We start from the raw sequence: 16,272 nt of genomic DNA, 5'->3' as shown, positions 1-16,272 counted from the left end.
TGAAATTAACATGTAGGAAAGTGTGGGGCTTTTTTAAGTTACATTTTGTGCTTTTCCTTTTTTTTACATTTTTTTTTTTTTTGATATTTCAAAGTGAAGAGAATGAGGGCACATCTAGCTATGCCTGATTACTGTGCTTTAATAAAGGAACACAGTTGAAGAAATGCCAGAATTGAAGTAGGAAGAATTGTGGGGGTGGAGGCAAGAAAGAAAGAAAAACAAAAGAAAATGTACCAGTGTGAGATTTTTCCACTTCCCAGCCAAGGACTTACTTAATTCAGTTGTTCTGTATTTAAAAATGGCTATTACATCTAGCCTGAAGAAAATCCAAGAAGGGGCAACTTGTAGCAGCAAGCAGATGGTCCTTTGAAAGTCAGGATCTGACCTGTTTGGTATATGCAAGCATGCATATCAAGCCTTGAAACATTCATTTGAAGGGCCCCTTTGTTGAGTTGATTATAAAGATAAAAGTTCAGTCTCTGTCCTCTAGCTAGAGTAAGAGACCCAAAGCATGCACAACGCATGCAGACATGCAGCAGTAAAATGCAGTAGTAGATGCTGGGGAGCTCTGCTGCCACTGAGTTAAGCCAGAGGAAAGAGTATTAGAGATGGAATATTTTGAGCAAAGACATAGAAACAGAAAGTTATGTCCAAAGAGTAGCAAGTAGTGATTTGACTGAGAGGGAATAAAGGGAGTTAAGCTTAGAAAGATAATGTAGGACCAAGTAATGAAAGGCCTTGAGAGCAGGTTGGAGTATTGGACATTGAATATTGTTGAGCCCAGAGGTAACAAGAGTAATGAAGTATTTTGAGAAGAATTAACCATGATCTGTGGGCCATATGGCTGCGAGTGAGAACAGAGATCAAGAAACCATTGTAGTCTAGGTGGTTTTTTTTTTTAAAGGAAAAAGCAAAAGCGGGGGAACGGTCTGACTCAAGAGAGTAATATGGAAACAGGGCGGAAGAGAAAGATGAGAAACTACAAATGGCAAGATAACAAATTGGCTACAGGAGAAAAGATAAAAGGAGGAGTCAGATGTTGTCCTCATGATTTCAAATCTGGAAAAGTTAAGAAGGAAAGCAAGTGGTTCAGTGTGGGGCATAATGAGCTTGAGCTCTGACATGTAAAATCCTCCCATAAGAAGTTCATGACTAAGATGGGTGATGACTATAGATAAAGAATCAAGAATTGCTTGCAGTGAGTCAAGAAAGCAAGCCAAGGGCATAGAGGTATGCAAGAAAGGAGAGAAGTGAACCAGCTAAGTTCTGCTACATATTAAATTTTTGACTTTGAATGTGTTTCTTAATTTCTGTACTTTAGCTTCCTCATTTTCAAGATGAGGATAATAAATCTAGCCCTGCCTGCCTCAGAGCAGTGTTCTGATGAACTCAGGAGATAATGAATATGAAAGCACTTTGTTAACTGTACAGCCCTGTGTAGTTTAGAGCAAAATAAAACATAAAACCCTGGAGAAAACCCATGTTTGTATGTTCTGAGGAAGAAGTAGTGGCAGAGGTAGAAGCAAGGAGAGCAGAAGGCAGCCAGGATCGTGCTGGGTAAACTCAGAGAAAAGAATATCTCTGGGAAAATGGAGGATGTTTGTATGGTCACTCATTCAGATAAAGGGGTCATGGAAGGTGAGAACTCAGAATTTCATCATCAGACTCGATGATTAAGAGAGGGGTTTTAGTAGGGTGACCTGTGAGGAAGCCAGAATATAAGGAGTTACTGTAGTGAGTGGGTGGTGAGGAAGCGGAGGCTGTAAGGATGGGTAACAGTTTTGAGATACTTGTCTGTGAAAGGAAAGAGATAGGAAGACCATAATTTAAAGGGAGAATTTTTCTTAGACTTAAATGAGGTGAACAGTCTGGTCAAGAAAGCTGCAATTAAAATAGATCGAATGCTGACTGTGTGTTTACTGCATACCATGTGGGGGTGGAGCTGTCTCAGAAAAGGGGAGGATCATCTCTGATTCAGAAAAGGATGAGAAAAGTCATCCAGTAAACAGGCCTCTATGGGAACGGACGTGTTCAGGTGGACAATAGTTGAGGAAGTTCCTGCCAATGGCCTTGATATTTTCAATAAAAATGTGAGAAGGAAGTGTGAGGGTGGCATTGTTATCTTGAGAAATGTGGGAAAGTCTTTAAACAGTTCCTAGCTTATGCAGCTTCACTGAAATAGAACATGAGCCAGAGAACCCAGTGTTCCTACATATTGAGTCGATAAGGAAGGGTATGGAGGTAAAGTTGATTTTGATGTTTTATTTACCACCTTATCTTTACCTCTGTCTGCTACTTCCATAGCTGTTTGTATATTTAGATTTTGGGGTCAGATATTACATAGGCATTTTCTTCTGTTTATAATAAACACAAACACTTTAGGGATGTTTTTTAAAATTTGTGTAGGAAAAAGATATTAAAAATTTTTTTTACTAAAATTTTTTGTTTATAGGTGACGAGATCCAGTAGTTACACCAGAAAGTCCCAGTTCCAGGTAGAAGAGGAGGACATTGAAAAGCTGGAAATTAGGTATATGTTTTGGATTTTACAGAATTGCTGTTTTCTGTGCCAAAAGAAAAATCCTAAATTTAACTGAAAAAGGTGACTCAGGCTTAACAGAATTCTCTTTATCAAGTTCATCAGTGAAACTTAGAGGAATGTGCACTTAAATTTAAATTTAAATTGTCTTCTAATTTAAATCCAAATTATCTTCTCAAAATATGATTTCTCTGCAGAAGTAGTCAAGGTGTATTTATTTTAAAAATGACCTAATTTTTACCCATTTTATTTTTACCTATTTGTATTTTTAGTTTTTCCCAAATTTAATTGCTCCTTAAAATTTTCAATCATAGCATAATGGATGCAAAGAATATATAGAAAAGTAATTATATACTAGCCAATTTAGAAATAATTTTTTTATTCTTCTTAACATATCTGCTGTCTAACAGAAATTTCAGTGAGGTAAGAAGTCTTGTAAGATAACCCAACAGGTGCATGTGTTTGAAGTTTGTGCTATTTCCTAGGTCTTAAATATCTATGCTGTTTGGGAGGTGAAAGTTTTGTAAATGCATGTATAGGTGTGGTGTTAACAGTGTGTTCATCTGAAGGGTGTATTAATCACATGTTTGGAATGATCAGGTAATGTATTTTTTAAAATCACCTATCTTTACATATTAACTGGTTTTGAGAAAGAAACTGTAGTCTTGTGTTGGTTTCTTTTCTCAAATTAAAAAATGTAATTCTGTAGTCCTTATTTCTACAGGTTAAAATAAAACCTAGATTTTGGAACTGAGAAACTTTACTTTCTTTTAAATTATTTAAGATAGTTACATTCTGTGCTTTTAAGTAAAACTACGGCAGTATTCTGCTTTCTTAGTTTAGCTAGTAAGGTGTATGACAGTGCTAACATCTCTTATTTTTAAGCATGTGAAATTACTTGTCTGGTACTTTCACCATAAGCATCTTTGCCGTAAGCATCTTTACCATAAACATCTTTGCTGCAAACATTTTCACCACATAACTAATTGGCTATAAGTCAACTTTGCTGTGAAAAATAAAATAACTGGTTGACAGTTTGATTTCAACTGGTTGAACTGCATTGGTGTTTCTTCTGGTTATCGGTGTAATTGATAGCTTTAGTGATCAGACAGGTGACACTGATTTGCCCCAGGAGTTGGTTTCTTATTTTGAAACACACCACATTGGAGGAGAGTCTAAGAGCCTCAGAGGCACAGGGTTGAACCACATTTCCCATAGAACTTTGAAACATCTGTCAATAGACATGGGACACTGTGCCAAGAATGAACAACAGTGTGGATGGCTTTCCCAACGCAGTACAAAGCTCAGAAGCAAATACACATCCTTGTGTTTGGAAATGGATACCTCTCAACGAAGGAAGAAATTTTAGCAAAAAAGTGTAATGCCAAATAAGACAAATCAATAAGCAAAAACAAAAACAATATGTAAAATACTGTGAACGAAAGACTTAGAAGACAACATGTTTAGGTACAGCCCACAAAATAAAATCAGTTATTTGTGAATTATTGCCATGAATTTATATACATTTTGAATGTATTAAAATTTTGTATTTTGCAATGAAGTCTTTTTAATTTTATTTTTTATGTTTGTGTCTTTTTTAATGTCTTTGTTTATTTTATCTTTTTTATGACAGAATTGCCTTATAACCAGTTAATTATGTGGTGAAGATATTTGTGGCAAAAATGCTTGAGAGAAAGATGTCTGTGGCAAAGATGCTTATGGCAAAAGTACTCAGAACCTTACATTAATGCTATAATACAGATTGTAGTAGTTTGAAGCTATTTGGTCATGTTCGTTCTCTTACACATTGTTTGCAAAAAATCAAGCCAATTTTTAAATTTTCAGGATCGACTTGTGGAACAATGGAAACCTGGTCCAAGATGTTTTCCTTGGTGAGATTAAGGTTCCTGTGAACGTATTAAGAAATGATGCCTCTCATCAAGCCTGGTAAGAAGACAGACACTGTAGTGAACTACACAGTAGGTCAACTCCTTTCATGCACTGTCTGTGCAAGTAAATGGTTCTCTTAAGCATATTTTAAGTTTTGAATGGATAAGCCCAAAGTCATTAACACTGATTTGGCCATTAATTTGTTGTTGCAGAAATACAAGTACAATTATTTTTGTTTTATGACTTGCCCTGTGGTACTGAGATAAAAGAACTGAATTGTCTAGAATATTTTCCTTTTCAAAAACTTAATCTTAACTCGGAAGAAAAAATGTAGAACATTTCGAACATTACATAAGAGTTGCTCTTGTGAGAGAAAGTTTGATCACAGATCAACATCTGTAGTTCAAAAGCTTTATTAACAGGCATGGGAATTGTGAATGTTTGAAAGCAAAGGGTTTATTGTAGAGATTCAGCTGTATGGAATCTCATCAGTGATTTTTCTTCCCCAAACCCCATTGAAATGTACTGTGAATGGCTCTGGTGTTATTTGCTTAATGTCTGGGATCTAGATGTTGAGCTGATTCAGTTAATGAGCTTTTCAGGGGTTCTGGTGGCTCAGTATTGGCTACAGTATTAAACCTTTTCTTGACTTTCTTATAATGACATTAAGTTCATGTTAATGTTCAGACATTAAACTGATGTTAGTTTCCTTACATCACACACAGTAATTTCACAAATTATTGTTTTGTGAAAATTATTCACAAATTATTGTTTTTTTCCTATCTACAGGACATAAAAGCATGTATGTCCTCTCCCCTCCAGTAGGTTGCCCAGTAGCCCTCATGCTAAACTTGGGTTTCAGCTGAGTATAAAACAACATGCCTTTCTCATTTGCCTTGTAAGGCCCCTTTTTAGTGCTCAGTTTCAGTTGCCTGGAAGAGGACTTGAAACCAAGTGTTCTGATGTTTCTTACTGTGGGCAGCAGTCTCATTTGTCTGCAGGATCCTGCCTTTCCTGAGTGCCGTCAGGCATTCTTCACTTTGGTCTGTGTAGTCTCAAAATTTTTGTTTTATTGTTTACCTCTTGCTAATGCAGATCTAAGATAGTCTTTATGGTGGAGTTTTATATGCTGTAACTTCCAAAATGTGTCCATAGATGGGGAAAAAAAAAAAACTTGGTCATTTTTTTGATTAACATTTGAGGCTTGTCATTCCCTCTTGCCAAACTTCTTCCACCCTATATAAAGTTAGCATACATTTTTTAAATGAAAGTTTCTTAACTCAGTTCATTATCTTTAAAGTGATATGCCATGCATGCATGCGTGCCAAGTCGCTTCATTCGTGTCTGACTCTGTGCAACCCTATGGACTGTAGCCCACAAGGCTCCTCTGTCCATGGGATTCTCCAGGCAAAAATACTAGAGTGGGTTGCCATGCCTTCCTCCAGGGCATCTCCTGACCTAGGGGATCTCCTGACCTAGGGATTCTGTGGCTCCTGCATTGCAGACTTACCACTGAGCCACCAGGGAAGTCCATAGCATGCTACTTGGTACAAAATAACATGGAAGTTGTTGTGCCTCCCAAGGCCCCTCCAGGTGAACTTGAAATGTGCCATTATAGCCTGTATTTTAAAGAAGATGTCTCCAAACAGGCCCTCCAAATTTGGCAACAGTTTGTCGAACTACCAAGTCAGGATGTATGAGCACTAACAGAAATTAATTTTATTCCTATAGATTCATTTTTGGCCAGTAATATGTTAAAGGTAACCTGCCAGAAGTATGTGTTAAAATTTATACAGCATGAAATAGAAACATCCTGATCATTCATTTACACTTCCCTATACATGAGGAAATATAAAAATGTGAATGCAATTTCCTTTTAAGTCAAATTAAAACACATTCTCCTTTGTCAGTTGTAGAACTGCAGCGTCCCCTTGTGGGGTTGTTAGTAACTAAATGAAAATTCAAGAAAAGCTTTACCTTCAGGATTTCAAGCATATTTTTTCTAATCTTAATAGTAGGAAAGAGAATAATTACCAGTAATATAATTCTGTTGTTTGAGAAGTATTCGTTTGCTTTCCCTTTCCACATTATTTCTATTTAGCTTTTACTATTAGAGTCTTTTCCTGAAAACTGATTTTTTTAAAAAAAATTATTATTTTTATTTATTTGGCTGTGCTGGATCTTGGTTGTGGCATGTGGGTTCTAGTTCCCTGACCAGGTATGGAACCCAGGCCCCCTGCATTGGGAACATGGAGTCTTAGCCACTAGACCACCAGGGATGTCCCCTGAAAACTGATCTTTTGTGGTTCCAATTTTGTTCTCAAATTATGACAAGATTCACTTACTTTCCCTTTCCTTTGTTAACTAGTCAGTTCCTTAGTGATGGTGTGTATTCTTTATTCTGAAACTTCTATTAAAATGTTAGGATTAGCTCGTTAGTGTCGCTATTAGCTAGTTTTAACTTTAACATATGTTAATAACAGAACTCATTCACGTGGTTCACAGTTCAGAAGATAAAAGTCTTATCTCCTGCCCCTGTCCCTCAGCTAACCTCTTCTGAGGCAGCCCCTGTTTTGAGTTCCTGGAAATATCTTATGTAAATACAGGCAAATATGGATATGTCCATCTTTCCTTTTCTTTACATGAATGGACATATGTTGTATTGTGTTCTATACCTTTTGTTCAGTTAGCAGTTTAGTAGAACTTCATTAAGTGTTTGTTGACTTTTTATAGTGGTTATGAGTATGGACTCTAGAACCAGACTACCGTGGTTTAAATCCCATCTCTGTCATTAACTACCTGGGTGATCCCAGACAAGGTGTTCCACCTGAATGGCTTTATTTTCTTTGGCTATGGAATGGGGGTGGTACACTTAATACCTGCCTCCCAACAATAGAGGATGAATTGGTTTCACATAAAATAAGTGCTGTCACCATGGGTATCTCTCACACTCATCATCATAGTTACGGTTGCTGTCATCACCATTATTCTGCATCAATACATACAGAATTTCTGCATCTTTTTTTTTCCCTTTGGTACCAGTATTCCATTGGTTTGGAATGTTATAAATGAAGAGAACCTTAGTGCTAATATAGTTCCGTCTTATTTTACCAGTAACCTGGTGTCAGAGAACTTAATATGTGCGAAACCTTTGTGTGATTGTACATATTGGTACAATAATTTCTTCCTAGATGATCCAAAATGAACATTAAGAAAATTGATGCGAAGATCTTTTTCATGTTACAATTTTTTAATTTTGAAAGTAAAATTCGAATAGAAATAAAGCACATGGTTGGAGGTTTTTTTTCAACATAAGCACTTTATACAAATTTAAAACTAGATTAATATTTACTTATGGTGAATAGGTTTAGTTTGCTAGTTTTGGCACCTGTCTTTGGTAAAAATCCATTGACAATGATTATCTTTCTGGAACCAGAAGTGACATTCACGTATTGGAAAAGCTGCCTCTGAACAGTTATTTTCCAGCTTAGGCAGCATTATTCACAAATAATGGTAGTCTTTGTCTACATACCTCAATTTTAATTATACAGACCTTGTTGAAACTTCCAAATGCTGACTTTTTTTTTCTTTTAAGAGGCTGACTCTTGAGATCATTAGAATTGCTTTTATGCCTAACTATAAATTGAAAAAAAAAAAGTGTGAGCAACTGAGTGCCCTTTTCAGTTAATAACTTCTTTTTAATTCCTGTTTCTTATTCTTTCAAACTGAGACAGTTCATTTAAAAACTGAAGAAAAATATACTTGAGATTTTTTTATATCCCTAGGCCTTAGACACACCAGATACCCTCGATGTAACAAACCTTGAGGTTTTTCTCTTTAACTCTAATTCATACAAGATTGATTAATTCACAAGGGATCCTTCAGATGGTTGAAACTGAGCTTTTTGTAACAATATTTTAAAACAACTGATCACATTTACATAATTATATAAATAACTTTTCATCTTTAGTTATTTAATATATTTTAAGTGGTAACAGTTATATGTATATAAATGTTTTATAAATCACATTTGCTGTGTGCAAAGCACTATTCTAAGTGCTCCACTTATATGACCTCCTTAGGGTTTTTATAAGGATTAACCATTTAGATACTATTTTTACCCCTTATGTAACAGATAAGGAAACAAGCACAGAGAGATTGAGCAATTTGCCCAAGGTTGCAGAGCTGGAATTTGGACCAAATTCTTTTGACTCCAAAGTTTGTGCTCTTAACCAGTGTACTATATAATAAGTTAGTACTTTTCACCTAAATGCTTTTGAATATGTTTAAGACTCAAAAATATTCTGTTTTAAGTTGCCAGCAAATATTTGAGTGTCCCTTTTAATATTATTAAAAAACACATCGAGTGTGTGATCCCTTCTCATTAAAAAAAAAAAGATCTTTTCAAGGAATGGGTAGGACAATTTTGTAGTTCTGTATTTGGTTCCAGTAGACATGGATGAGATACTTTGTCCATAGGAATTTCCCATTCCTGCCAAAGAAACCCAAGGAGACAAGTTTAAAAAGAGTGGCCAGAGGGAGCACTTCCGGAGTTCCTGAGCACCCTAAAACAGTGTATACATAAAAGTCAATAACTGGCATATCGCTGCCTGAATCCCTCTTCAAAGAATGTGCCATGTTAGGACTATAGACCTATTTTGCAGATATTTTGTAGTTTTATGAGAATACCAGAGGGATAAAGCATTCCTTACCCCAGTAATTTGGAGATAAGAGAATAATACACTCTGAGGATAATTTCTATAGAACAAACCAAAACAGAGTCTGTAAACCTGGCTAGAGTGTGAGGATACTGTTTAGGGTTGGTAGGTGCAGTCCCTGGGAGGCAGAACCAGGTTTTAACTGTAATACAAGTAATCTTATTCTACCACATAGGGAAAACAGGAGTTAGAATAGAAGGGGCAGTTAATCGAGAACAGTGAAAAAGGCTCCCAAAGAGGCAAACATGGGTGAGTACTGCCCATTCAAGCCCAGTCATGGGGTAAGAGCAATCTGTTCTAGCAGCATTGTTCTTTCCTTGGCAAAGTTGTCTTAGCTGGGAGATTAAGATTCCATAAATCTCTGTGTTATGTCCCTATACTCACCACAGCACACCTTCTGATAGATAATTTGACTTTCCAAATAGCTTGCCAGTAGGTAAAAAAATGTATTGACCAAACATAAAAAAACTATATATTAACAGGTAAAAAATGTATTAGTTGAAATGAGAGATTTAGATGAAACACTGTGGAAAATGGTGATAACAGTCAAGCCAAGTGATAAATGTATGGGGTTGAAGGTGAGGGTATTGCTTGATAATTGTATCACTCTTCTCCCTACTTTTGCGAATTAACATTTCGATAATAAAATATATCAGTCACAAAAAAGTACAGGTATCTTTGCCACTCGACCACGGTACAGTCTTACTTACAGTCTTCCCTCTGTATTCGTGGGGGATTGGTTCCAGGAATTGTGTAGTTCAAACCCATGTTGTTTGAGTGTCAGCAGTATTTCCTTCCATAAATTTAGTAATTGGCCTTCTATTTTAAATATATTAGTCTCTGCTCCATCATTGCGATTCGGATTCACTTCTAGATGTGCTGATTGAACTAGGTATCTGAATTTGCAGAGCTACAGAACATACTACACTACACTGTGTAGTGTATGTATGTACACATAGATACTACACTGTGGGAAATTGACCAAAGTGATGCCTGTGTCAGAATGATTGAGAATCTGCCACCTAGACTTCCAAGTTAGAGACACTTCAGAGTCATTTTTGCTCATAGGCTTATTTCCATTTATTTCCATAGGCAAATTATTTACATCATTATTTCTCAAATCAGAGAGTAGAAGTTCTGAAGCTTGGTTTTCTGAGACAGGAATTCCTTTTTTGTGGGTAGTGCTATAATTTCTATATAATTTCTTCTCCTTATATTACCATTCCTTCATCTTTTAAATGTTCCTTGGTTAATTCTCTGGTTCTCATTTATCTTTATCATATCTTTCTCAAAGCTAGTATTCTGTTAAAACCTCCTCTCTTCTATGTTTAATCAAGTTAGTGTATTACGGGAGGACATAAGTGGTAAATGTCAGAAGTAAATATCAGAACTACTGACTTCTTTATAAAAAGCATTCTGGCTAATAATTGAAGGAGGAATGATAGAATTATAGTTATCATTTTGAAACCTGTGCAGATTAATGACTCTTGGCAGTGATCATCAATAATTGCAAATATCACAAAAAAGAGAAAACAATGACATTAGTGCCTCTTGGTGTAACTACACAATACTATCAATGTATTCCTACCAGAATATCAAATCTCAATCTAACCAAGCCCCTAGATATACTCCAGTACCCAGTATACTCCAGTATACAGGAAATAAGAGGAGACAGAAGAAGATGTTAAATGATACCATGGGAGATAGAGTTGACATAGTCCCAAGACTGGAAAATTCTATAAATAAATTATCTGATTTCTTAATTGGTTGAATCCATCAACCAATTACAGTCTGTGAACTTGGATTTGAATAGACTATAGAAAACTGTTCAGTAAGTTCAGGAGAATTTGAACACTGACTGGATAATGGTAAATTTGAGAAGTTGTTAATGTATATAGTTACATACACTGAAATATTTATAGATGAAATTAGAAAACACCTGGACATCGCTTTAAAATAATGTATAAGTGGGATGGGAGGAGTGAGTAGAGATGTGGCTAAAACAATAATGGCTTTGAACTGATAATCAGTAACGTTAGATGATGAGTACGTGGAAGTTCAGTATTCTGCTCTTCTTACTTTTGTATGATTTTTAAATTTCCATGACAAACAGTCTTTAAAAATAACTTAGATTTCTGGTTTTGGTCCTGCAAATTCATGTAAATCTGATTTTTGCAGTTGAAATCATTTTCAGTATAGTTGCAGTGCTAATCCTTTAATAATATAAAAAACTCTTTATAAACCTTCAACCACTTACTCGTAAAAAATAAGTTCAGATTTTTACAATACAGGATTTAATTTAAAAGGAGATCGCTTACATCTTCTTATAGTATGTCTTACCTATTTTAACCAAATGTATCTTTCTTTAGTTAGTAAAAAGTTATTTTTGATAATACATTGGATTTTAAATCTTTTATAATTTTTTTCCTAACCTTTAGACTAATCAAACTCTTAATCCTTTTGAGATCTTGACTTTTGTATTATCTATTCGTTTTTTGTTTCCTGGATAAAAATCTATTTTTAGTTTTCTAGTTCCATTTACAGCCACTGCTTAGCCTCTGAAAATTAATACTCTGCTACTTAATGAATTATCCTAACATTAAATATTATTGACTTTTTTGATTTTTTTTATAGCTTAGCTGTTTAATTATCTCATTGGCTTTGATGCGCATTGTCATTGCATAGAATTGATTGTATTTTTACTTTAGGTACTTGCTACAACCAAGAGACAATGGAAACAAGTCATCTAAAACTGATGACCTGGGGTCCCTACGATTAAATATATGTTATACAGAAGACTATGTGCTTCCTTCAGAGTACTATGGTCCTTTGAAAACACTGCTGCTAAAATCACCAGATGTTCAGGTACTTTAAAAATCTGTGTGTTACTTAATAGTCAAGTGAAAGTTGCTCAGTTGTGTCCAACTCTTTGTGACCCCATGGACTATAGGGAAGTCCATGGAATTCTCCAGGCCAGATTACTGGAGTGGGTAGCCGTTCCATTCTCCAGGGGATCTTCCCAACCCAGGGAACAAACCCAGGTCTCCAACATTGCAGGCAGATTCTTTACCAACTGAGCTTCCTGTGAAGCCCAATATGAAAAGGCTAAATTAATTCTATAAATGATGAGGAAAAGATTTGAGTATCAAATTTTATTAAAACTATCTATATGTGAGATAAGAAAGTGTTCTTCAGTTGATCAGTGCAAAGAAATAGAGGAAAACAGTAGAATGGGAAAGACTAGAGATCTTTTCAAGAAAATTAGAGATACCAAGGGAACGTTTCATGCAAAGATGGGCTCAGTAAAGGACAGAAATTGTATGGGCCTAACAGAAGCAGAAGATATTAAGAAGAGGTGGCAAGAATACACAGAACTGTACAAAAAGATCTTCATGACCCAGATAATCACGATGGTGTGATCACTCACCTAGAGCCAGACATCCTGAAATGTGAAGTCAAGTGGCCCTTAGGAAGCATCACTACGAACAAAGCTAGTGGAGGTGATGGAATTCCAGCTGAGCTGTTTCAAATCCTAAAAGATGATGCTGTGAAAGTGCTGCACTCAATATGCCAGCAAATTTGGAAAACTCAGCAGTGGCCACAGAACTGGAAAAGGTCAGTTTTCATTCCAATCCCAAAGAAAGGCAGTGCCAAAGAATGCTCAAACTACCGCACAATTGCACTCATCTCACACACTAGCAAAGTAATGCCCCAAATTCTCCAAACCAGGCTTCAGCAATACGTGAACCGTGAACTTCCAGATGTTCAAGGTGGTTTTAGAAAAGGCAGAGAAACCAGAGATCAAATTGCCAACATCCGCTGGATCATCGAAAAAGCAAGAGAGTTCCAGAAAAACATCTATTTCTGCTTTATTGCCTATGCCAAAGCCTTTGTGTGAATCACAATAAACTGTGGAAAATTCTTCAAGTGATGGGAATACCAGACCACCTGACCTGCCTCTTGAGAAATCTGTGTGCAGGTCAGGAAGCAACAGTTAGAACTGGACATGAAACAGACTGGTTCCAGGTAGAAAAAGGAGTACGTCAAGGCTGTATATTGTCACCCTGCTTATTTAACTTATATGCAGAGTACATCATGAGAAACGCTGGGCTGGATGAAGCGCACCTGGAATCAAGATTGCCGGGAGAAATATCAATAACCTCAGGTATGCAGATGACACCACCCTTATGGCAGAAAGTGAAGAAGAACTAAATTGCCTCTTGATGAAAGTGAAAGAGGAGAGTGAAAAAGTTGGCTTAAAGCTCAACATTCAGAGAACTTAAGATCATGGCATCCAGTCCCATCACTTCATGGCAAATAGATGGGGAAACAGTGGAAACAGTGGCTGACTTTATTTTTGGGGGCTCCAAAATCACTGCAGATGGTGACTGCAGCCAGCCATGAAATTAAAAGACGCTTGCTCCTTGGAAAGTTATGACCAATTTAGATAGCATATTGAAAAGCAGAGACATTACTTTGCCAACAAGGTCCATCTAGTCAAAGTCAAAGCTGTGTTTTTTCCAGTAGTCATGTATGAATGTGAGAGTTGGACTATAAAGAAAGCTGAGCACTGAAGAATTGATGCTTTTGAACTGTGGTGTTGGAGAAGACTCTTGAGAGTCCCTTGGAGTGCAGGGAGATCCAACCAGTCCATCCTAAAGGAGATCAGTCCTGGGTGTTCATTGGAAGGACTGATGTTGAAGTTGATACTCCAATACTTTGGCCACCTCATGCAAAGAGCTGACTCATTTAAAAAGACCCTGATGCCAGGAACGATTGAAAGCAGGAGGAGAAGGGGATGACAGAGGATGAGATGGTTGGATGGCATCACCGACTCAATGGACATGGGTTTGGGTAGACTCCGGGAGTTGGTGATGAACAGGGAGGCCTCGCATGCTGCAGTCCATGGGGTCACAAAGAGTCGGACACGACTGAGCAACTGAACTGAACTGATATGTGTGTCTAGATATACATGCACATACTGTACATGTATCTATGTTTGTGTGTGTTTTATTTGAACCAGAGTACTGTATCCCAATATCTGCTCCAAATATCATCTCTGACAAAAAGTTAGAAAATTATTTTGGTCAATGTTATGTGCCAGCCTGGATGGGAGAGGATTTTGGGGAAGAATGGATACATGTACATGTATGGCTGAGTCCCTTTGCTGTTCCCCCAACACTATCACAACATTGTTTGTTAATCAGCTATACCCCAATACAAAATAAAAAGTTTTTTTTAAAAAAGTTAAAAAATTAAATATTATGGTATATAATTATTATAGTTAATGAGCATATTTGAATTACTTTTTAATGGATAGTGGTTGAACATTTTAATCATGCTTCTCTGATTTTGTGCTTGTTTTTCACCTTTCTGTATTCTAGCCAATATCTGCCTCAGCTGCTTACATTTTGAGTGAAATATGTCGAGATAAAAATGATGCTGTTTTGCCCCTTGTACGACTGCTGCTCCACCATGATAAACTTGTTCCTTTTGCCACTGCAGTGGCGGAATTAGACTTGAAGGAAACACAGTAAGAATTTTATTAAGTGTTAATTATGCGCCACTGAAATTGGGCCTCAGTTTGACAATTTTTCATGATCTCAGTTCTTTTATATTGACCAGCCTTTCTGTAGAGAGGTCTAAAAGGACTACTTAGCAAGTAATAAAGCAGTTCTTTAAGTTAACAAGCAGTGTCCACCAACAGTAAATTTAACAATTAATGAAGGATTTTTTTTTCCACTTCGTGTCAAATTTTCCTGTTCCTAATCTTTGCTTTGTCATTGTAATGATTCACGTGTCACAAATAAAACACCAGGACAGAAGGTTTTTTCCCCCTTATCCATTATATATATATATCACCCTGATGTGCACATGTGATATTAAAAGCAATCAGATGGCTTCCCGTTCCTATCAAGTCTAACACTTGTTTTAGACACACACACTACTTTTGTAGTTCAAATACAGGTTGCTTTTCTTGTTAGCTTGTTTTTTTACATTTTTGTTAAGGGATTTTGTAAGTGTGAAAATCCTTAGAGTAGCAAACTTTTAAATGGTTGGTAAAAATTATTAAAATTGTATACATGATCAAAGTCAAATACCTTGTTATTGATTTTATAGCCTTTGTTTATTGCACTTGGTTTTACCTTATTTCTGTTTGTATTTCAGAGATGCAAACACAATTTTTAGAGGAAACTCCTTGGCTACCCGATGCCTGGATGAGATGATGAAAATAGTGGGAGGGCACTACCTGAAAGTAACATTAAAACCTATTCTAGATGAGGTACAGAATATACCTCAGATAATAATAGTTTGTCATTATTATAGTGTCTCTTCCACCAAAGGGTCTGGTGATATGAGTGACATATTCATTCATACATTACTGAAAACATAAGGCTGAACACTAAAGTAAAATAAATGGTTTACTTTTCCATTAATGTATTTTTACTTGAATGCACATTATAATGTACTCTACGTAATTATTTATTCCTTACAGGATTTATTGTAGCTAGAGTTTCAAATATGTGGAAGATTTTTTTGATACAGTTCTTTAGGTGTATACATTATCTCTAGATGAGGGTTTTAAACTTGATTACAGTTTAAATTTTTATAATTAATTTGTATGATCAGCGAAATAATAGTTATTGGGTTGGCCAGAAAGTTTCCTTATGCTGTTAATTAAAAACCCCAAAAAACTTTTTGGCCACTCTGAATTTTTCATTTTTCCAAATTAATTAGAAAAGAGCATTAAATGAAAAATTATCTATTTTCCAGATATGTGAATCCTCAAAATCCTGTGAAATTGATCCTATTAAATTGAAAGAGGGAGATAATGTAGAAAATAATAAGGTAAGCCTTTGCCATCTTTATAACTGCATTAAAATTGGTCTTAACGGTGTATCTATCTCTCACTTGTGTTGTAGTAATGCTATTTGGAGGAAAGCGGTGCTTTTACTTACATGATGCCCATACTATTAGCAGCATTCCCTCCGTCTGGTTTTCAGAATGCTATTTCCCTGATTTCTCTTTGTATCATTTTATTCTCTGTTGCTTCCTGTGAATTTTCTTCTTCACTTCTTGTATCTAACTAGTCTAAATCTAACTTATTAAATGAGGTCAAGATGCA

General features: G+C 36.0%; 1 protein-coding gene across 4 annotated transcripts in view; it reads left to right on the top strand.

The window, feature by feature from the left end:
* The window catches only part of RASA2 (RAS p21 protein activator 2), a 121,874-nt gene that overhangs the window by 73,710 nt on the left and 31,892 nt on the right, over window positions 1-16,272 (top strand). For all 4 annotated transcript variants that reach the window (XM_081569636.1, XM_081569637.1, XM_081569634.1 and 1 more), the window contains exons 8-13: window positions 2,453-2,529; window positions 4,384-4,485; window positions 11,855-12,011; window positions 14,531-14,679; window positions 15,315-15,429; window positions 15,921-15,995. In XM_081569636.1, the coding sequence (XP_081425762.1) occupies window positions 2,453-2,529; window positions 4,384-4,485; window positions 11,855-12,011; window positions 14,531-14,679; window positions 15,315-15,429; window positions 15,921-15,995 (675 nt within the window). The remainder of the gene's footprint in view (window positions 1-2,452; window positions 2,530-4,383; window positions 4,486-11,854; window positions 12,012-14,530; window positions 14,680-15,314; window positions 15,430-15,920; window positions 15,996-16,272) is intronic.

The sequence above is a fragment of the Giraffa tippelskirchi genome, chromosome 2 (assembly GCF_054371585.1).
Source record: "Giraffa tippelskirchi isolate mGirTip1 chromosome 2, T2T-mGirTip1v1.2.pri, whole genome shotgun sequence".
In the NCBI taxonomy this organism is placed as follows: Eukaryota; Metazoa; Chordata; class Mammalia; order Artiodactyla; family Giraffidae; genus Giraffa; species Giraffa tippelskirchi.
Note: the sequence above shows the minus strand (reverse complement) of the source record. Positions and strands in the feature narration are given on the sequence as shown.